Below are 27,096 nucleotides of genomic sequence, written 5' to 3'. Positions count from 1 at the left end.
TTGTCTGTGTTCTCTTATGCAAAATGCAGATTTCCCGCATTCTTCCTCTGCCCCTTTTGTTTATGTCATCTTACATAAAAATGCGGATTCACTTACACGAAAACTATGTACTTCTCAATATCCCGCCCTTTCCCCTTTAAATTTGGAGCCCTCAAAATCATCTTTGGGGAAAGTCATAGACCTGTCTCCCAGATGTGTCCTTAAATAAATCTCCTAAAATGGGCCTGGCACAGTGGCTCACGCCTGTAATCCCAGCACTCTGGGAGGCCAAGGCGGGCAGATCACGAGGTAAGGAGATCGAGACCATCCTGGCTAACATGGCGAAACCCTGACTCTACTAAAAATACAAAAAAACTTAGCCAGGCGTGGCGGTGGGCACCTGTAGTCCCAGCTATTCGAGAGGCTGAGGCAGGAAAATGGCATGAACTGGGGAGGTGGAGCTTGCAGTGAGCTGAGATAGCGTCACTGCACTCTAGCCTGGGTGACAGAACAAGACTCCATCTCAAAAAAAAAAAAAAAAAAATCCTAAAAAATCCTAAAATGATTGAGACTTGTCTCATCATTTTCCTCTATTGACACACGTATAATGTACACACCTTCTCCATTCTATTGTTGATGGGCATGTGTGTTGTTGAACATACTGGAACACATACCTGGTGCACATGGGCATGAGTTTAGAGGCTCCACTTGGAGGAACTGCTGGGTCACAGAATATGTACATATTCAACTTCACCATGTTATCAGGTTATTTTCCAAAGTGACTGTACCAGTTGACAGTCATGATGAAATAGCTTTTCTTCATCTATTCATAAATTCAGCCTGATGTTATTTTGTTTAGGACTTTTGCATCTATGTTCAAAAGTGAACACATGCAAAAAAAAAAAAACCAAAAAAACGACACTTGAATTGTAATTTTCCTTTCTGAAATAATCTTTGATCTTGGCTTAAAGCTTGTACTGGTCTCATACATTAATTTGGGAGTGTTTCTTCTATATCCACTGTTTTAAAAGGTTTTGCAAGTTTGGAATCATCAGTTGCTTGCTTTTTTTGTTGTTGTTGTAGAATTTGCCTATAAAATTACCTAGGCTCTGTGTTTTTGGAGAAAACTTCTTGGTAATATATTTTTCATTTTATTTAATAATTTATAGGAGCATTCTAATTTTCCTTTCTTTGTGAGTCAGTTTAGATAATTTATATTCCTCTCAGAATTTGACCTAACATCTAAGTTTTCAAAATTATTGGCATAAAGTAGTTCAAAACATCTCTGATCTTTTAAACCTCTGCTGCATCCGTAATGTACTCTTTTTGTTCCTAATATTGATTACTCATGCCGCCTTCTTTTTTTTTTTTATCAGTCTCCTTAGAGTTTTAGAAACTTTATTAGTCTTTGTATTGCAACACAAACCTCATGGGCATTCTTAAGATTCCCCTGCACAGTTTCTTTCTCCTTTGCATGGAGTTCACCTATGCTGGATCATACCTCTACTTTCACACGTGGATGAAAGATCATGCTGCTGAGCCAATGTGCCCTGCTGGGCAACATGTTGTGCCCTTGAGAGTTCATGGTGCTTTTTTCTTTCTTTCATTCTTTCTTTTTGAGACACAGTCTTGCTCTGTCGCCCAGACTGGAGTGCAGTGGCACCATCTCAGCTCGCTGCAGCCTCCCAGGTTGAAGTGATTCTCCTGTCTCAGCCTCCCGAGTAACTGGGATTACAAGCATGTGCCACCACGGCTGGCTAATTTTTGTATTTTTAGTAGAGACAGGGTTTTACCATGATGGCCAGGCTGGTCTCAAACTCCTGACCTCAAGTGATCTGCCTGCCTCAGCCTCCCAAAGTGCTGGGATTACAGGCTCATAGTGCTTTTTGCTGATCTTTCTATCTCACTTTCATAGCCTTGGACATATGTCTCTTAAATAAAAACATTAGAAACTTTATACCTAAGTTTCTCCTTTTTGGAGGACGCAGGCTAAAAAGTCTTTTAAAATAATCAGAATTTGGCTTTGTTTTATGAAATTTTTTTCTTTTATTTATTGCTGCTATTGTTTTATCATTTATTTCTTTTCTGTTCCTTTCTTTAGGTTTATTCTTTAGGTTTTAAATTAAGATCTTAAGTTAGACGATTAGTTAATTTATTCCAACCTTTCTCTTCTTCCAGTACCAGCCTTTAAAAGATAAGAGTTTTGTTCTATGAAGGATGATTAAATGAAATAAATAAGCCAATAAATAAATAGCAGGTAGGGGTTGGCAAACCAAGAAGCTTGGGCCAAAACTGATCCACTGACCTTTTTTTTTTAAAATTATTCTTTCTTTATTTTTTCACTTTTATTTTAAGCTCAGGTGTACAAGTGCAAGAAGTACAGGTTTGTAACATATGTAATATGTGTCATGGAGGTCTGCTGTAAAGATTATTTCGTGCTGTACAGATTATTTCATCACCTAGGTATTAAGCCTAGTATCCATTAGTTATTTTTCCTGATCCTCTCCTTCTTCCCACTCTCCATGCTCTGATAGCCCACAATGCATGCTGTTCCCTTCTATGTGTCCATGTGTTCTCATCATATAGTTCCCACTTATAAGCGAGAACATGCAGTATTTGATTTTCTGTTCCTGTGTTAGTTTGCTAAGGATGATGGCCTCCAGCTCCAACCATGTCCCTGCAAAGGACATGATCTCATTCTTTTTTAGGGCTGCATAGTATTCCATGGTGTATATGTACCACATTTTCTTTATCCAATCTATCACTGATGGGCATTTAGATTGATTCCATGTCTTTGCTATTGTGAATAGTGCTGCAATGAGCATACACATACATGTGTCTTTATAATAGAATGATTTATATTCCTTTATATTCCAGTAATGGGATTGCTGAGTTGAATGGTATTTCTGTCTTTAGGTCTCTGAAGAATTGCCACACTGTCTTCCACAATGGTTGAACTAATTTACACTCCCAACAGCAGTGTAAAAGTGTTCCTTTTTCTTCACAACCTCACTGACATATGTTATTTTTTGGCTTTTTAATAATAACCATTCTGACGTCCTTTGCCCACTTTTTAATGGTTTTTTTTTTTTCTTGTCGATTTAAGTTCCTTACAGAGGCTGGATATTAGACCTTTGTCAGAAGCACAGTTTGCAAAAACTTTCTCCCATTCTGTAGGTTGTCTGTTTACTCTGTTGATAGTTTATTTTACTATGCAGAGGCTCTTTAGTTTAATTAGATCCCATTTGTCAATTTTTGCTTTTGTTGCCGTTGCTTCTGGAACCTTCATTATGAAATCTTTGCCTGTGCCTATTTCCTGAATCGTAATGCCTAGATTGTCTTCTGGGTTTTTATGGTTTTGGGGTTTTACATTTAAGTATTAAATCCATCTTGAGTTAATTTTTGTATAAAGTGTAAGGAAGGAGTCCAGTTTCAATTTTCTGCGTATGACTAGCTAGTTATCCCAGCATCATTTATTGAATAGGGAATCCTTTCCCCATTGCTTATTTTTGTCAGGTTTGTGGAAGATCCAATAGTTGCAGGTGTGTGGTCTCATTTCTGGGTTCTTTATGCTGTTTCATCGGTCTATGTGTCTGTTCTTGTACCAGTATCATGCTGTTTTGGTTACTGTAGCCTTTTAGTATAGTTTGAAGTCGAGTAGCATGATGCCTCCAGCTTTGTTCCTTTTGCTTAGGATTGCCTTGGCTGTTCAGGCTCTTTTTGGGCTCCATATGAATTTTAAAACAGTGTTGTCTAGTTCTGTGAAGAATGTCAATGGTAGTTTAATGGGCCTAGCATTGAATCTATAAATTGCTTTGGGCAGTATGGCCATTTTAACAACATTGATTCTTCCTATCCATGAGCATGGAAAGTTTTTCCACTTGTTTGTGACATCTCTGATTTATTTGAGCAGTGGTTGTAGTTTTCCTTGTAGAGATCTTTCACTTCCCTTGTTAGCTGTATTCCTAGGTATTTTATTCTTGTTGTGGCAATTGTGAATGGGAGTTCATGATTTGGCTCTTGGCTAGACTGTTGTTAGTGTATAAGAATATTAGTAATTTTTGCATATTGATTTTTGTATCCTGAGACTTTGCTGAAGTTGCTTATCAGTTTAAGAAGCTTTTAGGCTGAGATTATGGGGTTTCCGAGATATAGGAACATGTTGTCTGCAAACAGGGATAGTTTAACTTCCTCTCTTCCTATTTGAACGCGCTTTATTTCTTTCTCTTGCCTGATTGTCCTGGCCAGAACTTCCAATACTATGCTGAATAGGAGTGGTGAGAGAGGGCCTCCAAAGGATGCTGGTGGTTTCCAAAGGATGTGCTTCCAGCTTTTGCCCATTCAGTATGATGTTGGCGGTGGGTTTGTCATATGTGGCTCTTATTATTTTGAGGTATGTTCCTTTAATACCTAGTTTATTGAGAATTTTTAACATGAAAGGATGTTGAATTTTATTTAAAGTCTTTTCTGCATCTATTGAGATAATCATGTGGTTTTTGTCTTTAGTTCTGTTTATGTGATGAATCACATTTATTGATTTGCATTGTTAAACCAACCTTGTATTCTGGAGATGATGTCTACTTGATTTTTGATCTGCTGCTAGATTTGGTTTGCCAGTATACTGTTGAGGATTTTTACATTGATGTTCATCAAGGATATTGGCCTGAACTTTCCTTTTTTGTTGTATCTCTGCCAGGTTTTGATACCAAGATGATGATGGCCTCATAGATTGAGTTAGGGAAGAGTCCCTCCTCTTCCATTTTTCAGAATAGTTTCAGTAGGAATGGCACCATCTCTTCTTTGTACATCTGGCAGAATTCAGCTGCGAATCCATTTTGTCCTGGGCTTTTTGTTGTTGTTGTTGATAGGCTATTTATTATTGCCTCAATTTCGGAAATCGTTATTGGCACTGTTTTCATAAATAAAGTTTTATCAGAACACAGACAGACTCATTTACTTTCATATTTATTGGATATGGTTGGTTTCGTGCTACAACAACAAAGTTGAGTAGTTGCAACAGAGTTCTGACGGCAAATAGTGAGATGTATTATCTGTTCTGCTACAGAAAATTTTGCCCACCCCGCTTTATTTTTTTTTATTTTTTATTTATTTATTTTTTTTTTTTTTAATTTTTTTTTTTTGAGAAGGAGTCTCGCTCTGCCGCCCAGGCTGGAGTGCAGTGGCCGGATCTCAGCTCACTGCAAGCTCCGCCTCCCGGGTTCACGCCATTCTCCTGCCTCAGCCTCCCGAGTAGCTGGGACTACAGGCGCCCACCACCGCGCCCGGCTAATTTTTTGTATTTTTAGTAGAGACGGGGTTTCACCGTGATAGCCAGGATGGTCTCGATCTCCTGACCTTGTGATCCGCCCGTCTCGGCCTCCCAAAGTGCTGGGATTACAGGCTTGAGCCACCGCGCCCGGCCGCCCACCCCGCTTTAAAAATAGATATTTTTTTCTAAGTATTGCCGGAGCTGCAACACATATATTTTGCTATATGGTATTTTCATAACTCTTCTGAACTTAGCTATTTCTACTATCAGATATAATTTCTTTGACTTAAGGAAGTTATTTGGGTCATTTAGAAAGTGTAATTTTTAAATTTCCAAATGCAGGTTTTTTTCAAGGTATCTTTGTTGTAATTGATTTCTAATCTAAATTGTTCTGTAATAAGAGAGTATGATTTATATGATACTGATTACCTAAAATTTTTAGAAATGTTATTCTTGGCCTGGTACATGATTACTTTTTATTATTTTTGTGTGTGTGCTTAAAAATAGTATGTATTCTATAATTGTTAAATGCAGTCTTATTAATTGTATCTTTCAACTCTTTTACATCCTTGTTGATTGCTTAACAAATCAATTATTGAGATAAATGTTAAAATTTCCCATTAAACAGTGGATTTAACAATTTCTTCTTGCAGCACTGACCATTTTTGCTTTGTATTTTCAGATGCATGCCAATTAAACATTTTATAACTTCCTGATAAACTGGACCACTTACAAAGATAAGCACTGTCCCTATTCATTTCTAATAATTATGAATTTCTTTATGCATCCATTCTGAGAATCTTTAGCTTTAATTGGAGGATAAGCCCTTTGATTGTCACTATTGCTATATCTGGATATTTGACTGATTGATTTTGTACTTCTAATTTTGTTTTTTTTTTTTCAGATTGATTAAAATTTCCCTCACTTTAACTCTTATACTTGTTTTAAAGTTATGTACTATTTCCTTCCTTCCTTCCTTCCTTCCTTTCTTCCTGGATAGTCTAGAAATTTTAATTTCCATATTATACTTAAAGTCTAAAATTACTGTCTTTACCCTCCTACAATGATAAAAGGATCTAAGAATTCTTTATCATCAATCACCTTCCACTTTTCATGCTATTTACATGCAATTATTATCCAAAATTTTGGATACATACTGGTTTTATTAACCGCATAATTTACACATATTGTTACTGTTTCCCGTAGACTTATTTATCACTTTGTTTTAATTTAATTCTGTTTTTCTTACCATTTCTTCTTTCTTCTTAAACCCTCTTTCTGTGATCATTTTTATTCTTCCTGAAATATACCTTTAGCTAAGTTCTGTCTGTGGTAACCTTTCTTAGGTTTGTTTTTTTCTGAAAAATTTCTTAAGTCTTTATTCTTGGAAGACAATTTCACTGAATATTCTATTTTCTCTCAGCACTTAATGCATAAATATATTTTCATGTATATATTTTTTAATCACAGAGGAAGAGCTAGAGGCATTGTCATTACCAAGTGAAGCAAGAAAATCTAAGAGCCTGTTTCTAGTAAAACAATTAATTTGCTACCAAAAATTACTTAATTAAACCAAACTATGCTTCAGTGCATACTTATAAAATGTGGAATTAGCTAGTGATCTACCTTATAAGAACATTAGTGAATTCAACAGCTATAAGATAATAGGTGGAATGGATTTAAGAACAAATTTTTTGCCTTCTTAACTATGTGACTACACCCTCAAGTACTGAGACATCAAGAACATTTTAGAATTAGTATTTGGAAGAGAATGAACTAGTTTTCAAAGATTACTCTTTCAAAAGGTCCAAAGTATATTTATCGAGAAAAAAAGTTAACTTTAATATGTTTAGAAATATATGGTAGGATGAAGAGGCTCCATTCTGAAAACCAGCGTTTAAAATATATTCTCTCAACTCTGTTCATAAAATTGCAAAACAAAAACCAACCAACCAAACAAATAAACAAAAAAAGCTCTGTCACTGGAGCACACTGCTCCTGGGGAAAGCAGCTACAAGGTGAGGTACTCTGCATTTACAGAGCATTCATTTCAGAGATGAATGAATGATAGACCAAGTTTGCAGAGCTAGTAGCAGAGCTAATACTAAAACACAAATGCTAAACGGGTGATTTAAAAGAATCCCGTGACAACTAACATTTCACAGCTTTTAAGTTCTAAGTTTAATGCTATACACTCTATCTGTAAGACTGACGAAGAGGATTGATAACCCTGGGACTAGGGTAGCTCTGAGTAGCAGCTACAACCTATGGCACCCTGCTCCTAGCATGCCTAGAATTCCAGTTATTGCTCACTTACATGAATTAGGACACCAAAGACTGATTTTAAAATAGAACTATCTGGGAACATCGTATTAGTCAATCTTTAATACCCTAATTCAAATCAACTCATAAAAGCAGTAGAGATACCAAATAGAATCACGATATGAAGGAACACTAGTCAGGTAAACTTTGGAGGAGAGGAAGAGTAGGGAGGGTTATAGCACAGGAGAGAGAGCCTCCTGGATGAACCAGCCTGTGGACAGTGCCTCCGGGCATATGTGTAGAAAGCTATGGTTGACTGAGGAAAATTGGGAGGCAAAAAATGGCATCATGGCGACTGCTGCAATGAAAAGACTACTTCAGAGAGGGGGATGCAAAGACAGAGAAAACAAACAAATTCCTCTGTTTGTTTTACTTATAAGTATAAGTTCTGGAAATAAACAGAAGACATGAAGAAGGAACACAAGTGGTTGCTGAATAGAAGACAGTGAAGCCCATAAAGAGGTGTAGCCTGATGATTTTGGGACAAAGAAAATGTACCCTAAAATTGAAGCCTGCAAGCACCGCCACTTTGAGCTAAGTTACTCACTAGATTCATTGGTTAGGATGGTGCCTCCATAGAATGTAACCCAAGGAAAAACTGTCCAGTCTGACTTATGACTGTTCTTGGCCCAGAGTGCCATATGCCTGGGTAAGAAGACTTCCCTGAAGGACCTCAGGGTTTGTGTACTTATACCCAAGATCATCCCCTTTGACCCATTCATACTGTCCTCTTGATTTACCAAATATTGCCTTCCCAACTCCCAACTTTTGCTTCCATTTCCTGTATTTTGATGACTATCTCCTTGGCATTACATTGCCACAGACGAATACAACAGTAACCGTGAAATGCCGTTACTCTAACCATCTCTTCGCACAAGGTCTGGAGTCTCCTATATTTGGGTACTATCTGTAGGCTGCTTATTTGGGCATAGACCAGTCCTATGTACAGGCATCAAATGAAAAACATACTATCCTTTGTCAAATTGTAAGAATAGATAACGTTGAGATGGCCAAAGATTTTGATGTTAAGGAGTACTGAGAACATTGAAAACTGGTGAGTAAGCATTTTTACCAGCATAGCTCCAGCTTCTGGTACATATTCTGTTCCAGTTCTTTTGATAAAGATGCACAAAAGTGTAATCGCTCTACACACTGAAATGAGTGAGCCTGATGCTCCTTTCAAGAACATCAATTTCTTTTTGTCTCCATCAATTCCACACTCATCAAACAACTTAATGAACATTAAAACCCTACACAGATCATCGGTTTGAGCCAAGTATACCCTGGTAAATTTGAAGCCTGAGTTCTAGTTTTTATATACATCTTTCATAACTTTTATTAGCAGCATTCATGTTCCTTGTAAGTGACTTCTCTGGGGACATGAAAATTTTCATTTCTTAGAAGACAAAATTAAATATTTAATGCTGATCACTCATAGAAACTCAGGTTAGCATTACATACCAGTTCTTACCCATATGTAAAATAGAGAAGAAAGAATCACCAGCTCATATGCCTGAGGCATCCTCCAGAAACCTGTAAATGGGGATGGGAGAAGAAGAGGAAGCAGGAAACTGTCCCTCCACTTGCAGACCAGACGTGATAGACAACTACAGAAGTTCATTAAGCAGGGAGTAACTGCCGTTACTCTAACCATAAATTTCATTTAACTGGAGTACTTCAGCCTACATTAGTATTCCATAACTAAACTTTACTTGTACTTACTGATATTTCCAGAGAAAGACTGAAAAAGGAAAGCAAGAAATAAAGAAGGAGAGACGCATCTGAAAACAAGGGAAAAGGGAGAGAAAGAGGAAAATAAAACCACAAGCTAGAAGAAGCAAGCAAAGGAAGAAGGAAGAGAGAATGAATAAGCATGAGAAGGAAGAGGAGAAAGTACTCTTCCAAGTTTAGACATATTTGAATGAATGCTAAGTCTGGGTTTATTAAAAGGCTACAAAATGATTCAGGCATTCAAATGACCATATTAGATCTACAAACCAAAGTCTAAGACAACAATTACACCTCTGTAACATCTGGAAAGGAAGGTTACAAATCGATCTTAACTGAAGAACAGGAGATATGTGCGCTTGTAATTGCTTATATGTAATGTTCCCAAAAGTATAATGAAGCTCTTGATGAAAGCACAGAGAATATTATCTGGGGCACTCACTTTAATGACCCCATATAGATTAGTGATAGAGAAGGAGCCCATCTGAAAATGTAGCAGAGGACATTAGACCTGAAGAAAGGAACCTGAGAAGGAATAACTGAAGATGAGGTGAAAGAAAGGAGCTATGATGGGTGGCCCACTTAGTTAAGCACACTTAAAGGGATCAACAGGAAGCTTGAAAAGGAACAGACAAAGCACTCCAGAAAGATAAGGACGGTGTGGGCAGAGCTGCGGTAACAGCCCACACGGGGAACTCATGATACTACATAGGTGGAAATAGGATGGATGTAGAGTTTAGTTGGAACATGAGATGTCAGATTTCAATAAACTTATGTTTCTTCCCATTTCCTCCATTTCATTTTATTAGGTTGTTCTGCATATGTTTATTTGGCACATGCTATAGGTGAAATGCTGTGTTGGCCATTAAGGCTATATCAGAAAACACAGCAACAAAACCCCAGAGTCTTGGACTTCATCTCAGGTGCACACACAGACACAAGACCCTTTTAAAATTTTATTGAAAAAGAGTCATTCCCATTAGAGGTTCACATTGCTTAACTCAGAATATAACCTGCAATTTCTGAATGTGGATTTTCATAAGTAACTAGGTAAGAAAATACCACTTGGAGGGATCTGAAGTAATACTTGCTGAATAGATCGAGTCTAATCAATGAGGTCATGCAGAAATGATTAATGGAAAATCATTCAAGTAATCACTGAGTCACTGTATACACAGCTATGAGCACTGATAAAGGAAAAGAAAGGAAGAGAGAGAGAGATAGAGATAGGGAGGGAGGGAGGGAGGAAGGAGGGAAGGAAGGAAGGAAGGAAGGAAGGAAGGAAGGAAGGAAGGAAGGAAGGAAGGAAGGAAGGAAGGCAGCTTCCCCTCCAGGGAGCTATTCAGTCTAGTGGAGGAAAGGAGATTTTCATAACATGAAGTAAAATTTGCACAATATGATCAAGCACCCGATTGTTTAGTTCAGAAAACAGTAATTAACAATCACTTTCCAGTTATGGTCCTTACTAAACCTTTAGCAAAATTTTAAACAATCTGATTGTGTTGATTTGTATTCTCTAATTTTTTTTCACTATTAGATGTAACCAAATGGTAGGTTCAAAAGACCAGAGCGAGGGTAGCAAGGTCTATAAATGTGATTCAAACAAGGGCTGCACCACACTATCCCTGGTGGCTTTAAGAGAGCCCCTGTGTCCCACGGACTCATGGCTTTCTGTCAGAAGTGGAGGATCCATACACACTTAACAGTGTGAGGTATGAGGGATGCTGCTGATACTCAACTTTCAACAACCAGAGTCCTCAGTAACGCCTTTAATAAGACTATAGCCCTTCACTGCTCATCAGCTTCTGTTTTCTACATGTTCTCAAAGTACCTACTTTTTTTTTTGTCACCTTTAATCCTTTGGCCTGAGAAGGTGAATCACCTTCTATAGCTGTATAACAGCTCTCATTCCATGAAGAAAAGTATAGATGTAACATGCATCTCGTCTTTCACTTCCATTCAAGGGGCAAGGCCAGTTCTCTGTCAGCAGAGATTTTTTTTTAATTAAACCCTAAGGCTTATCAAGTACACTATTTACAGTTGCAATTGCACAAATGATCTAGCATCAGATATATAACAGTAAGTTGAAGAAATTAATAGAAAAAGCATCCTTCATAATCTATTTCTATATAGTCTACCTTATCAAAACCATGCAGTAGTAAATTAACATAAGTATGTTCAAAATTTTTTAGACTTAATTGCACTTGTGTTAGCTAGTTCTCCATTACCTAAAGAATTAAGGCCAGATTGTCTTGATTTGCTCCCCAGTTTTCCAGCCTTATCTCCCAATACAGTCAGTCTTCCATGCACCTCCCTATACTCCAGGCTTTATAGTTCCCTGGACATGTCAAATACTTTTATACCACTGAGTATTTCTTTACGATCAACCTTCTATCTGAAATGCCCCTTTCACCCCATTTGCAACCTATCAACAACCTATAGAACCTCCCAGTTCAAATATTGCCTCTCTTTTCAAATCTTCCCTGACTCCCTAGTCAAAATTAACTAATCCTTCTAAGATGTATAACTTTTACCTTTATTTAACACATTTTTGTTCTGCTTTATTGTTAGTTCCTTAGATGTCTAACTCTCTGACCACACTTTAAGATCCTTGAAAATGGGATTATGTATTTTGATCACCTTTAAATCTTCTCTAATCCTTAGCACATGCTTTTCATGTAGTAAGTACTCAACAAATGCTTGTTGGATGAATGGGTGGGTGGATGGATGAATAAGGGATAGCGTCTCACTTTCCTAACACAATAGTTAAGAGATGATTGCCAGGGGCCTTTTCCTATCTATAATGCCCTATAGTTCTTTTAGAAAGATAGTAGCTTTGGTTTAGTTCAGTAGACATTGGGGGAAAAACAAAAAACAAAAAACCTCAACAGACTCGTGTAAGAAATAGGCCGGGCGTGATTGCTCACACCTATAATCCCAGTGCTTGGGGAGGCTGAGGTGAGCAGGTTGCTTGAGCTTAAGAGTTCAAGAACAGCCTGGGCAAAATGGCAAAACCTCATCTCTACAAAAACTACAAAAATTAGCGAGGCATGGTGGCACATGCCTGTAGCCCTAGCTACTTGGGAGGCTGAGGTGGGAGGATTGCTTGAGATTGGGAGATGGAGGCTGCAATGAGCCATGATTGTGCCACTGCACTCCAGCCTGGGTAACAGAGTGAGACCTTGTCTCAACAACAACAAAAAGAAGGAAGGAAGGAAGGAAGGAAGGAAGGAAGGAAGGAAGGAAGGAAGGGAGGGAGGGAGGGAGGGAGGGAGGGAGGGAGGGAGGGAGGGAGGAAGGAAGGAAGGAAGGAAGGAAGGAAGGAAGGAAGGAAGGAAGGAAGGAAGGAAGGAAGGAGGGAAGGAAGGAAAGGAAAAGAAAAGAAAAGAAAGAAAAGAAAGAACCTCATCATAATCCTCTGGGAATTCAGGACCCTACAGGAGAAATCTCAGAAGGCTCAGAAGAAGCTGTAGATTCTAAAGGAAGATGAAGACTAGAAGGAAACAGGAATAATATAAAAGTAGAAACAAGCTAAGCAACACAAAAGTAGTAAAGTACATTTCAAAGCCAAACAAAAATTAATCTTGGACCTTTCAATAACCTCAACTATCAATAAAATGTCTTCCCTTCATCTTTAAGTATGAGTGACGGCTGGGCTTATGCTCCTAATCGGCAAGTACACATGCCAGTGGAGGGGGCTGGTATCTGCTGTTGGTGGTGCTCAAGAATCTCATGGGAGTAAAGGGGTCCTATGGAGTGGTTACTGGTTTGTATCTGGTACAGATTGTAGGATTTAAAAGCACACAGAAATTTTGTCCAAGGTACACTGACATCAAATAACCTTCAGTTTCTCAAACAAGCATCAGTTTGCAAACACAAGGAAATACAAAAATATGAAGAGTCATCAAACTGGTATCAATAATACGTAGAGCAGACATATGTCCCATAAATATAGAATTGTCCTATATCTATTTTCCATTTTTAGAAGAATCTAGAAATATCCCATATGTGTGTTTAGTCCTGAGAATCAGGCAAATGCATATGTGATGTCCATGCCTTCCTGATTTCTCAGTCTTCGCAAGCTGGCTTCCTGTAAGTCATTGAGATCAGAAACTGAGACATTAGTCCCCAGATCCCCAATGGATCATTCCATAATATGGTTGGATTTTTACCTTTGTGTCAACACAGACTTCAGTCTCAACAACCATGAGTGCACAGAGAGGGGAACTTAGCAGAGAGCTGAGTGAGGTGAGCACCTGGGCTGGAGGAGTAGCAGATGAGGATTCACTAATTCTTTCAACAACTCTTTACAGAGACCTACTACATGCTAAGCACCATCCTTAGTACAAAGAACATAGCAAAGAAGAAAAAAAACAAAAAACAAAATTCTGGCCCCTGAATGCTTGCAAAGTAGGAGACCGACAAACAGGTTAAATCAGTATCATACACAGCTTGCTGGATGGTGACAAGCACCAAGGATGAAGAAAGGTGGGCGGTAAAGAAAGAAACACTTAACACCAGAACCCTCCTCTATTGATAGAAAGCACTGAGTTTTATCTAAGGTATTAGCATCTACAAAATCAGATTGGGATAAAAATGGTGACATGAGTGATGTTTGGACTCTGTGCTCCTACTCCTTCTCCTTAAGATGCCACTTTTTTAGCGTACCCTTCCTTCCCCCATTTCCCCAGAAGATACAGGGTAACCTATGGTGAGCAGAATCTGCCATTGCCTTAGTAATGATTCTTTATATCCCAAATGCCACATTACCAGACTAAAGTTTTATCAAAGATAATGTCATAATCCAAGAGGATGTATACCAACATCTAAATTCACTCCTCCCTCCCGCAGACAATATATTTGCCTTGGAGATAAAACCTTAACCCAAAAGAGTATCTTGAATGTCAGGAATTCCATGTACCATGTCCTATGATGATAAAGAAGTCTGGGCAAGAGGTCATATCCTGCCCAGTGACATATTATACCTAACCTGTGGGCTAGATAAAGGTTAACCCTAACTCTCCTTTACTTCAAAACCTCAATAAACCTGCCTTTTAATCTGCATTTAATTGGGCAGTTCAGACGACATCCGGGAGCCTCTTCCAGCTTTGTGAGTTATTTGCCCACTTATGTGTATTCCACAGGCCTCACCAGCATGTGAACAAGTGGCAGGCACTTAGCACAGCCAGAGACCAGAGCAAAGCCCAGGGGACAAAGTTATCACCTCCCAGATAGCTGGGAGTCAAGCACAGGCTGTGGCTGAGTTAAAAGTATGACTTGGATTGCAACCTTTACATGTTTAGAAAATCAAGTAAAAATGCATGCACACCCACAGGTTTTCACTTGGCTAAGGCTTCCAGGGTGCAGGTGGGAGAGCTATTTAGATTTTTTTCTCAATTAATTGAGTTAGAAATGGTAGTAAATAAACAGTTTAAGTACATCTTCCACCCCCCCATATCATTGAAGAGCAGCTGCTTCAGGATCCCAGGTGGCTCATCAAAGTATAGTCTGAGCATGGGTGCTGGGGCTCTGGCAGGAGGAATCCTCAGCCACTGGGGAGTAGGCTCTGCCATTAAAACATGTATTAAATATCATATCATACATTATAGCACAGCAGAGAAAATACGCCTAGTACAAGCCAGGCACTGTGCTTATTGCAGCTCTACAAACGTAAATGACAAATTCAGAATTCACACTCTTGTCTACCTCACTGGAAGCTCTTAACCACTCTCTTGTCGAACAATGTATCATCTGTGTCAGCACCACTATCAGGTGCAGTCTCTGACAACAGAGTGGTTAAGAGCTTCCAGGAACTTAGACAAGAGTGTGAATTCTGAGTTTGTCATTTACGTTTGTAGAGCTGCAATAAGCAGAGTGACAATGGTGACCTGAAAATGATGTGATTCCAGAGAAACCATCGACTTTAAGATCAATAGTAAGAGAGAACTAGGACATTCAATGGAAGAAGAGTTGTTCTGGATAGACAAAACTTACACAGGTTGTAGTCATTTCTGTGAATTGTGTACCATCATGCCTAATTAGGAGCCAATATAATAAAATTTATGTACAAAAATAAATATGCCAGAGCAACTTTGATCTAAAATGTATCTAATTAGAACAGTGGGCTCTCTGTATATGGGATATAGTTTGATTATATGTCCCCGTGAAATCTCATGTTGAACTGTAATCCCCAGTGTTGAAGGTGGGCCCTTGTGGGAGGTGTTTGGTCATGGGTGTGGATTTCTCATGTCTTGGTGCTGTCCTCATGACAGAGAGGGTTCTTGTGAAATCTAGTTGTTCAAAAGCGCATGGCACCTCCCCCTGCCGCTCCCTCTCTTGCTCCTACTCTGGCCATGTGACACGCTTGCTCTTGCTTTCCTTTTCCCTATGCCTAAAAGCTGGAGGCCTCCCCAGAAGCCGAGCAGATGCCAGTGTCATCCTTGTGCAGCCGCAGAGCCACGTGCCAATTAAACCCTTTCCTTTATAAACTGCCCAGTCTCAGATATACCTTTCTTTATGGCAACTCAAGAATGGCCTAACATAATATGTCATCAGATGTCAATGTTGTCCAAGTTCTAACAAGCATGTGCGACATCTTTGTAGCATTTTATACTCTATGAAGTGTACTTTCTGAGGGCAGTCTCAAGTGCTGGGCATAATTAGACGTTGGGGAGAAGGAAGCAGCAAATGGTAATAAAACAGAGCCTTGTTCTGGAGGATCTCAAGTCTGATCATTTCACCCTGACCCCTTCTCTGTGAATTAGTTACAATTTTCACCTTTCTTTAGATTAGGAAACCGAGGCTGGTGTTAATGAAACAATCCATCCATAGGGTTCACTTTTCTATTTACAACTTAAAATGTTAAACTATTGCTACTTAGCGAAACACTCAGATTCAGCACCAGAAGAAGTCTCCTTTCTTCAAGGAAATCAAAAGCCCACCCATTCTCTATTATTTGAAGAAATCTTGCTTTAGGTTTTTTTTAATTATTATTAAATTTCCCATCTATTAAGTTCAATTAAGCTTTCAGTCATTGGGACCAGATTTCTGAGTGAAATGAAGAATCAATTAGGGTGATCCAAACTAATCAAAAACAAGGCGCCATCAGCCTGTCCATGTGCCTTTCTACACACCTGTCACTTAAGGAGCATAGCAGTTTAGCTTAATACACATCTACTCTCAACCAGGGAAGGAAAATTCTTAATAGGGTTAAATAATCAATATGATCCAGTTTAATTCCATGGAAAGCAGAGGGAAAAAAGATGGGAATAAGGTTTGATAGAGAGGAGAGAGTAAGAATCAGAGGCCTGGACAACCGCCCCAGCAGGACCTCTTGGGGAGAGGGCAGTGAAGTATATAGCAAGGATCAAGCTTTGCTTTAGGTCCATGCTTTGCATCCTTAGATATGAAAAGCCAGATCTTTACACCAGGATGACCTTGTGTTATTAGAAATACAGTAAATTCCCAGAGTGGTTAATTTCTACACTTAAGACATAAGTTGTAAAAAATGTCTCCCAAACCAAAGACGACGAATTTTTGTGTAGTTGAGGATTCTCCAAATCATGTTGCCCATCTATTGACGTAATTTAAAATTGCCCAGGCAAAAGTCAATCAGCATTTGCATCAAGAGGCTTTGCAACGCAGATACTCAGAACTGACCTGCCAATCGGTACTTCCAAGGCCATGAACATTGCAGGCTCATTTCCATTCACAAAGCCTGCTCATATTTAGAGTTAAGCAGAATGCCAGGCATCAAGACTATGGAATAATCCCAGGGGATTGTCCCTTTGTACTTTCCAACAATAAAATGACTGTGCAATGACATTTGGAATAGCTAGTGTGACTAATGTAAATGTTTACACTGTTTTGTTGACACAATAATAAATAATATTTATTGAGGATTTACGATATGTTGAGCACTGTTCCAAGTACCTCACATGGATTAACTCATTTAATCCTTGCAACAACCCTCTCAGATAGGCACTATGATTACCCTCATTTAACACGAGGAAACAAGAACAGAAATAAGGAAACTTCCCCAAGGTCATACCTTTCAACAGGAAAATTTTTGCAGCACAGAAGCATGGAAAGGTTAAATTAATTGTTATAAAGTCATCTGAAGTGACTGATATCCTTGCTACCTCAAAAGAAGTCTCAGCTCCCTCTTGACCCGGAGCTGTCAAAAACAACAATCATTAAGATGTCTTTTTCATCGACGTAACTTCAGTAACTTGTTTACGACTGGGCGGAGAGTAGTTGGTCAATACATGTTGAATGCACACCCTGCTTCCTTTAAATTTCATGATATCTACAACCATATGACAACTTTAAAGGGTGTTTTAAAGACTAGCAAAATCTGAATTCATTTTGATGATAAAGTCTATCATCTATTAAGCCCATTAATCTGTCTGCCTGCCAATCTCTCTTTTACACTCTGTGATCAATGATACACTGTCTTTAAGGTTGACATTTTTATCCCAGGACCATGATGTGTATTGTGAGCCTGATCCTATCACAAAAATATTCATGCATTCTAGGGAGTGCATTCATTCAAACAGATTCTGAGTGCTCATTCGCAGCTGCCCCCTGGCAGGCAGCTCAGAATCCTGCTGCAGATGTGTTTTGCTTGACTGGCAGTGTTGAGAATTTTTTTAATTTGAATGTACAGATCAGACCTGCCTCTATTTGCAAATAAAGCCCGATTTACACATTTAGCTACCTGCTTGACCCCAAAGTGTTTAGATCTGGAACTTTCCAATCTATAGGTACCTGAGGACTTGGCATAAACCAAATGTAAGACCTCTGCATTCCTGGAGTTCATAATGTATGGCTCATACTTTAGGCTGACGGGAACATTTTCAGGGAACAGGGCAACTATTATTCCATGCTACTCTCTCCATATTTACATATCTAGTTCTCCTGGAGGAAACTTGGAGTTTCTTTAAGCCATCTCTGAGATATAATCATTATTACCATGCCTTTACAAATGGTTGAACTAGGACCTGGGAAGGTCAGGCAATCTCATAGGCATCTGGCGATAGAAATGCTGCCAAATACAGCAAATGCTTTACCTCTGACTTTACCCATCATTTGACAGGTATGTTCTTTGCTATGTTTCTCTCCTAAAATGCCTCTTGCAAAGAGATGAGATCTGTTCAAGACCTCACTATAGTTTATTCTTGAACTGTTCTCTTCTAGCCAGCCTGGAGAGAAGAGAGGATTACTTGGACAAGAACCACTGACATAAACTGGAACAACAGCCAAGTGTCCTGGGTGACTGAGATGGGACTTAGGAGGGGTTTGTGCTACTCCAGGACCAGCTGCCCTATTTTGATCTGATCTCTTGGATTCAGTTTCTGGTTCTAGCCAATGGGATCTCTCTTTCTGCCCTAGTATTATTTACAGTCTGGATCTGGTCCATGGTATAGAGCACCATGATTCAAATCAGTACTTCTCCCACTGCGGACATTTATGTGCCATTGATGGAGAACTTTCCATTCCTTCCTGTAGTCCCGCTGACTAGCTCTCTCTGCCTAGCCCCATTAGAGAATTCAACCGTGAAATTTTCAGAGTTGATGCCAGTACCTGTCACTGGTGGGGTGAAATGCCTGTACCTTCCAGTAAGAGCTTTTCCTATTTGCTCTGTTAGGGGATAAGCAGCTCCCCTTAGCACTTTCCCTTTTTTGCTGTAGGAATTGCTTTGAAATGGTTTCAGGGTCTCTGGGGCATTTGCTTGGGATTAGTATGAGTGACACGTCAATGAATACAATAACTGATAATGACGTTTTGTCTCTCAAACACTTTTCTACTTCAGGAAGAAGGCACCTTAGTTCTCATTTTGATGTAGAGTCACCTTATCTTACTGTTTTCTCTGAAAGTATGTATTAGCACCAGTCCTGATGGTGAATAATGCTCTTCTGAACGTCTGAAGGTTGGCCACTCTCTCCCAGGTAACTCAAGACTTCTTCTCCTCTGCTCAAAGGTCTAAATAAAGATGGAGTCTGAACCACCATCTCCAGAACCCAGATTCCTGTGCTTTGATGTATATTTCCTGCTCAGGGTTCCCCAAGAACCAATGCAGTGCCCTACTCAGGCTTGCCCACTCTCAGCAACGCTCCCATGTGCTCTCACCTTTCTCCATCCAATTCCTGTTCCTTCAGGAACTGGCTCTGCTCAGCTGTTAATGATGTTAATCATTAATGGTACCTGCTGAGCTAACAACCTTGCATTTCCGCATTTTAATATGGGGAATTTCTTGAGACACTGCTTTATCCCAAAGACAGACCAAGGAGAAAGATACTCTTCTGGGTATCTGCGTGGGTCACCATGACACTGACACCGACCCAGACTTCCATCTCTACACTTTTACAACAGGTGTGCTGCCTTGCTCATCACACTGGCTGGTTCCTATAGCATAAAACTACTTACAAACTGAACTCAGTAGAAAAACTGTTGATGGCCTGTACAATTCTGCACCGACAGCAGCAGCTCTGTCTCCAGAGCTCTCTCTGCCTCCTTTGCACTCTGAAGTAAGCAGCAGCAAGCAGCTGTCACCCCAGAGGGAAGAGCTCATGTTCAGTATAATTTCTGAATCTCTTTGTAATCTGATTTTAGGATAGAGTGTTTGCTTTCCTTCTTCTTGGGCATTGAATCCAATAATAATAAGATTCCTCAGGTAGACAAGCCTGTGCAGGAGCAGAGAGACCTGAAATCAATGGGGAATTTACTGTATAGGGTGTGGAGGGTGAAAAAAGAAGGCCCTGGTGTCTCAGTGCCTCCTCCTTGTAACGCTATGTCCCACCTCAAAGGACAATAGCCCAGTGTATGACTGTAGAGTCAGCAATGTACTCTAAGCCAGAGGAGGGGAGAAGTGCGTGTGAGGAGAGGAGGTATAGCTCTTTTATTCTGGAATACTGCATCATCAGTCTCAGAGATGATCTGAACTTTGTTTTCTAATTCTAACAACTGGGAATCAGAAATGACATAAAGAGAAAAAAAAAATCTTGGCATCTCAAGAGGCTCATCCCTGTAGCAGGATCAGGGCTGAGGTGCCAGCACTTTTTCTTCCCTCTCTCTGAATTGAAGAGGTGCTATGATGGCAAAATTCACTGAACCAAAGGAAACTGCAGTGACTGGAAATGTCTTTGTCCCTAAAACACCCCCACTGGCTTCCAAGCAAGAAGATGGCTGAGAGGACACCAGCCTGGGGCCTGGAGGACCCAGCGTGGCTCCCCAGGGAGAACTGTGGCCCTACAGCCTCACCACTGGCTGGACTCCCCACCCCCAGAAGCATATGCTTCATCCAGGTGCAGCCAAAAGGAACTGTTGAAAGGCCCCAACACTCTGAGTAGACATGACTAAAGCAGCAGAATCCCTGGGAGGAAAAGCTGCTCTGGTTTTACAGGAAAGCAGGTCCCCAATGCTTTGAGCGAAAGAAAAAAATGGGCTCATAAAAGAAACAGGAGGGGGAATAGGAAGAATAGCTACGAAAAGAAGAGCTACAGGATTCAATAAGAAAAGGCGGTCCTATGGGAAACCGTAGCTTTGGTAATTTTCTGAGATGACAAAAACAACTCTGAACATTCTGTTTGGTGGCTAGGATCCTGGGAGGAGCCTACCTGGCCTTTTGAAGATTATCACACCCACTAACTTGACTTCTCAAGTCTTTTAATCAAATACCTGAAGAATAGTTGCAGTTGGCTTTAGGGAAGTAATTGCCCAGAGATCCTGGGGTGAGCCCAACCCTGGAGGCTGTCCAACAGCTCTGGGATGGAGGGAAGGATCCGCAACAAAGACCACGTTAGAGATGGGGGCGACTGGGCTGGTTTTCCAGCAAGATCTGATGATAAGCAGGGTCGACCTCCTAGTACAGGAGAGACACAATGATAATGTCCTACGAAACACAACCTATTCACTCCTTTGCGGTAATACGTCTCTCATGTAGAATGACTGTTTCCTCTCACAACACTTCTCTTAATGCAGGTTCTATCTCCATACAGTGGGAAAAATGAAACCTCAATTTTCTTACATGACTCATTGAAGGTCATAGTGATCTAGACCTAAAAATACGACTTCTTGCCTCTAAGCTCATTTTTTTTTTTATTACAGCATCCCACTCCTACTGGATAAATCTTGTATTAAGGGTAGCTTCAGGAACATATCTAATTTAGAAAGGTTTATACTGATATGAACTTGTGGGAAATTAGCTGAAGTATTGGGTTCTTAAGACCTAGGACCGCCTGGGTCTGCACTTGAGATTGGTAAAGATATTCAGAAGAATGCCAAGTCAATTAGAAGATGATAGAGTTGATGGCTTCTAAATTAAAAATTCTTTAAGTAGTAAGGTAAAGAAAAAGTCAAATTAAAAAATAAAGATTCCTTTCCATGAAGGTGTAAAAATAACACAAAGAGGCAAATAAGCATAGATAGCTATGCCTTATTTAAATACAAATCCTTCAAAAATAATCATCAGAGTATTTTTCTCTCCAGATAAATTCCTCCCACTCTTTTCTTTTTCACCGTTGTTTTTTTTTTTTTTTTTTTTTTTTTTTTTTTTTTTTTGCCCTCAGATCAACCCTAAGGAGCTGGAGAAACCAATATTAGAAACTAAAAATTGTTAAATAACATATTTCACTTGTGAATATTTCACTGGATTACACTTATGAAATATGTTATTTAACATAGTTAATAACTATTCCTTGCTTAATAATCATAGTAGCGTAAGAAAAAAAAACACCTGCACAGATGTTAGACACACATTTTTCAACTGCACACCTATCCCTCGACCTCAGTCCTTATAAAGTGGGCCACACTGCATTCCAAATATTTCCAAGTTTGCAGTCATCACCACCTCCTTCCCCAGGAGCTCAGCAGCTTAAAATCCTTAGGATAACCCTGGACAGGGCAATCTGGCCTTAGCAGAGAAGGTGTGTGCCACCACCCCCGTACTGCTGATGCGGCCTTTCTGATTTCAGTTCATCGCTTTGGAAAAAAGGATCCAGCCTCCTTCGCACATCAACGGGAATGTTTCCCTGGAAAGGGGGGGATATTCTGCGTCCAGTCGGCTGATACAGGTCTTTAATCAGATCAGCTTGAGAAGCCAAGGAAGGAGAGACTGAGAAAATGGGAAGCCCTGAAGCGACCTTGGAAGGCCCAGAGTGTGGGAATATTCTGAGTGTTGTCATTTTAACCCTCAAACCTAACTCAGCAGGAGAGCTTATATTTCAGCTCTGCAACAACTCACACCGCACGTCTGGGTATCTGAGGTCTGCATTTTATCACTACCTCCACTGCTACTCACTAGCACCTACAGCCTGAAGGAAGGTGTCCACCTCCTTTCCCTTATCTCCTTAAGGAAAATCTACCAAAACACAGGCTTCACGCAGCTGTTATGTAAATGGTCCCTGCTGCGGGGAGAAGAAAGCAGGCATCCATAAACCACCAGGTACAAGTTCACTGTCATTCCAACCCAAGACAACGCGCTCTGGGGAGGGACGAGAGACACAAGCTCACGTGAGTGCTACAGCTCAAATTCAGGAATTTGTCCTAAGCACCCTGTAGGCAGGAACCCAAGATAAGGGAGCAATCCTTGATTTTCAGCCCAAGTGCCTTTTCTTATCCCTCGAGAGCTGCAAATTTAGATGAAGGAGGACAACTTTCTATGGGGAGGGCTAAATTAGGCTGTCTATGACCAACCTTTAATTGAAACTAATGCAAATAAATGTCTATCTCACTCTGAGTTCTGTTTCAATTAACATTGTGGGGGAAAGGCAGTTGGCAAGGAGAACACTGTGATATTTTAAAAACAATAAGCTAAGGATTAGAGTTTTGTCGTGTTTTGTTTTTTAAATGGATACTGTAGTCTAAGGGGAAAAGTAGGAGAGAAAAGTTTTCTCCTGGCACTCTCGAAGCAGAATGTGGCACCAGCCGCTCCACCGACTGTCTGAAGATGGGGTAATTGTCACTTCTCACCATAACTTCTTGCTTTCAGATCAGCGGCTGGCAGGTTTATCTGCTTCAGAGCAGCTTCAGAGCCACGTCAATGACACTGGCTACGTCAGCAAGAGCAATCGGAAGAGAGGAGGATGCCACTGCCAAGAGCAGTGGGAGGGAACATTTTAGCCTTCAAGATTCTATCTGTCTAGCTGCCTGATTCTAACTGGCATACATGACCATCAGTGATTTCAGAAGGCCAGAAGAGGGTATATAGTTTTAGACTGCCTCCTTAAGGCTTGGGGTACAGTAGCATCTAGTTAGCATGTGTTTAAGCTTCCAAAGCCCTTGTTTAGGTCTTGTTCTCTACTTAGGAGAGGGTGGGCTCCCAAACGTATCAGAGGCTATAACCAAAATGAACACTACCACAAATAAGTGTTTAAAGCCACACCACACACACCTATAGTGCTTACTGCAGTAATTCTGGCTCATTTCACACTATCAATAGTTCTAGCTGCTTTCATTTTTGGCACTATTATAACAAACATGACGCTACAACCACTAACAATTTGATTAGGATCCTTGGCATAACGCTATTGTATGGTCTTTTTTTGTAAGTAGGTTAAAAGTTTCTGCTCTCTGGGATGGCAATCCTTTAAAGTTCATGGTTACAAAGATATGATTCTATTCCATGGTCCAGTATCAGCCACCTTCTCATCCAGGACCATGGCAATCTGAGGAAGCATTATATATAACTAATACATTGCCAAAATGCTTTTAAAGGTATTGTTTGGGGAGGAGAAAGAAAGCCTAAGGCAAAGGTAACTGAATGAGTTCAAAGTGAAATGACTTCCCTAACCCAGACATATCCAAAGGAGAGAAAAATTCCACCGCTAGCACAAGCCTGGTGTTCCCAACTACCCTAAAGTCAAAATTCTGTGCAGAGATCAAAAGCTTATGGCTATTGGATTCCAATAAATCATTTTGTCAAATTCACAGATGAAGAAGGAGGATGCCAAGCTCAGAAAGCTGCAGTACTCCTCTTATATTCTTAAGTATATTCTTAAGATTATATATAACATCTGGCGTAACGCTCAATGCCAAGCTCTAGCGGGAATGTAATTTAACATTGTATAATGAAAATTACCAATAATTTGTCAACAGCTACGGCCAAGTCATTTGATTTCCTGTGCTTCAATTTCATCACCTATTTCCTTCCCAGTGAACTAAAAATTAAGATGTTAAGGTGTCTTATAGGGTGAAGAAATGAGGAACACACCTTAAAAAATACATAATGTGATAACTAGAAGGAAAAGAATCAGTAATGCCACATTTGAGTCACTGCCCCTATAGTTACCTCCAGCACTCACTCTAAGCCAGAAGTGATATGCAGTTCTCTGCAACAGGGGTTCTGAACCTGGGTCCTTGAACCCCACAGGCTGTCATGGGTGTACTTTAAAAGAGGTCCACCAGCTCTGATCTCTAGGGCAGGAAGCCCAGCACACAAAACTTAAGAACCACTACTATAATAAACCTTGGCTACAGGTGTACCAAAAACAAACAAAAACAAAAAACACTTACAATGCCAGATGGAGAGGAAAAGTCAGGGAAGATGGCTCAGACGCCAAGAGAAAAGCATGAGATAAGGATCTCACAAAAACCACCACCTTCGTAAGCCTCAACTCCCTGGGACATCTATTCAACATTGACCCTATCGGTCTGAAGATAATTTTTTCAAGCAATAATGCCCAAAAGATCATTAATAATAAGCAGAAGAAATTACTGATCATGGAGGACACAAGGCAGAAAGAACCTGAGCTGCCACCCATCCATGACTAAAGACACCTGTCAGAGGGACAAGCAAAGGATTTCATGGGGCTTTGAGGGGAGCAGGCAGCTTTATAAAAATAGGGTTGTCATGAATTGCAACTACGGGGCCATCTTGTGTGCAGTGTGAGAGATGAGAATGGAGTCTGGGTCTGCAGGTCAGACCAAGGATGAAGAGATGAACACTGCAGCCTCTCAGTAGTATCAGCAGGGTGACAGGTACTTCCATACCACCACCCACCCCCCCATAAGACCCAAGTCCCAGCTTTGACAAAAGAACCACGTTTGGAAGAGAAACTGAAAAGAATTGGAAGAAAGCACTTTGACAGGAGGAGAGTGGTTCAAAAGATGGACAAGAGGTAAGTTGTGATCTTCGAAGACCAGGTCATGGGTGGGGGGGGGGGGCACCCTTATAGGGGAGGGAGAGAGGGAAAGAAAGAATTTCATTCTAATTCCTGAGAGCTAGGCAGTGCATATAAAATTACCTAAGATTTACAGACCAATTTACAGTTTACAAAACATTATGACATTCACAATATCATTTAATCCTTATCACCCTGAAACGCTGGCTATATTTTATTTTACACACGAGGAAACTGAGGCTAAGTAGGGCGGATTATGCGACTTGCTCAAGGTCACTTGGCTGAAATCAGCGCTAGGATGCATCCCCAATGCCCCCACCCCTCCGGGTGGCCGTCCACCTTGAAAGTCTTTGCATTATCTCCTATAGCGCAAGGCTGGTGTGGCTGCAACAGACTTCACCCCCTCACCCCCAAATCTGGGATGGAGCAGCGCCCTCAGGTGCCAAAGAGGGGACCTGAGTGACGCGGAGACACTGACTGGGGTTTCCCTGTCCTGCGGGGCTCGCGGGAGCGGGGAACAGAAGCCACAGCTCTCGAACCCACGGCAGGCAGTCAGTCAGGCTCCAGCAGCAGTTGCCCGCCTGAGGCTTCACACGAGAAGGGCAGCGCTGGGTGAATTCCCCTCTGAGGGATCCCAGGGCTAGGACCTAGCGCCTGCGCCCGCTTCTCCGACCCGGCTCTCCACGCTCCCCCCTGCCCCGCTGGTTCCTTCCCGACGGTTTCCCAGTGCGTGGGGGTGCCTTGGAAGAGGAATGGGGCTGGCGCGGAGTGTGGAGGTGTCAGAGGGCCGACCCCGGGGCGAGGGCTTCCAACGCCAATCTTCTGGGTCAGGACAACCACGAACAAACCCCGGCTGAAGTTTGGGCATCAAGGGTTTCAGACCAAGTAGCAAGTTGCCTGGAGAGCGAGCGGTCCTAGGTGGAGGGTCTGGGGCAGGGGTGGCAGTAGGGGAACAAGGGAGAGGCAGGAGATGGTGCCCCTTTCCACACAGCCCCTCGCGGCCCCGCGGGTAGGTGGCCGGTCCGCCTCTGCAGCCCGCGGGTGCGGAGAAAGCGCCCGGCACCGGGCACCAGGCACCGCGGCGCGGCGCAGCGCAGCCAGCCCCTCCTCGCCGCGCTCCGCGCTCCTCCCCACCTGCCCACGGCCTCGCCCCCGCCGCGGAGACTCACAGTCCTCAGAAACTGGATCTCGTCCTCGCCTCCTTCTCCCCCTTCGGCCATGGCTCCCGAGGCGTCGGCGGTGCCCCAGCCTCCGGCGCCTCTGCTTCCCCCGGCAGCCGCTCGGCGTGCGCTGACTGCTGCTGCGCTCTTTCTCCTCCTCCTCCTTTTCGTCCTCGTCCTCCTCCTCCTCCTCCGGCTCCTGGCTCAGCCTCAGCAGCGCCGAGCTAATCCCCGACCATATAGGGAGCTGGGCTAACACTCCACTGCACTGCAGAGCGCCAACGCCAACCAAGCAGTCCGCCCACCCCTCTCGCCTCTCGCCTCTCGCCCCAGCCAAGTGCGCTGCGGCCGCCCGCTCGGTGGAGAGCGCAACGCCGGGCGCGTCGAGCAGGCGGGGGCGGTGCGGGGGCCCTGGGCCGGCGCGGTGGAGCCTCCCCCGCACCGCTGGGCACCGCACACTCAGCGGAGGCGCGCGCCCCGCGGCGACCGGAGGATGTCCCCTAAACTGCTCTGATTC

At 41.5% G+C, this 27,096-nt stretch overlaps 1 protein-coding gene across 4 annotated transcripts in view; it reads right to left on the bottom strand.

The window, feature by feature from the left end:
- The window catches only part of RYR3 (ryanodine receptor 3), a 551,601-nt gene extending 524,713 nt beyond the window's left edge, over positions 1-26,888 (bottom strand). For all 4 annotated transcript variants that reach the window (XM_073012013.1, XM_073012015.1, XM_073012014.1 and 1 more), the window contains exon 1: positions 26,589-26,888. In XM_073012013.1, the coding sequence (XP_072868114.1) occupies positions 26,589-26,639 (51 nt within the window). In that variant the 5' untranslated portion in view covers positions 26,640-26,888. The remainder of the gene's footprint in view (positions 1-26,588) is intronic.
- Between the last annotated feature and the right edge of the window lie 208 nt (positions 26,889-27,096).

This window comes from Chlorocebus sabaeus, chromosome 26, assembly GCF_047675955.1.
Source record: "Chlorocebus sabaeus isolate Y175 chromosome 26, mChlSab1.0.hap1, whole genome shotgun sequence".
NCBI lineage: Eukaryota > Metazoa > Chordata > Mammalia > Primates > Cercopithecidae > Chlorocebus > Chlorocebus sabaeus.
This window is presented reverse-complemented; position numbering and strand designations above follow the sequence as displayed.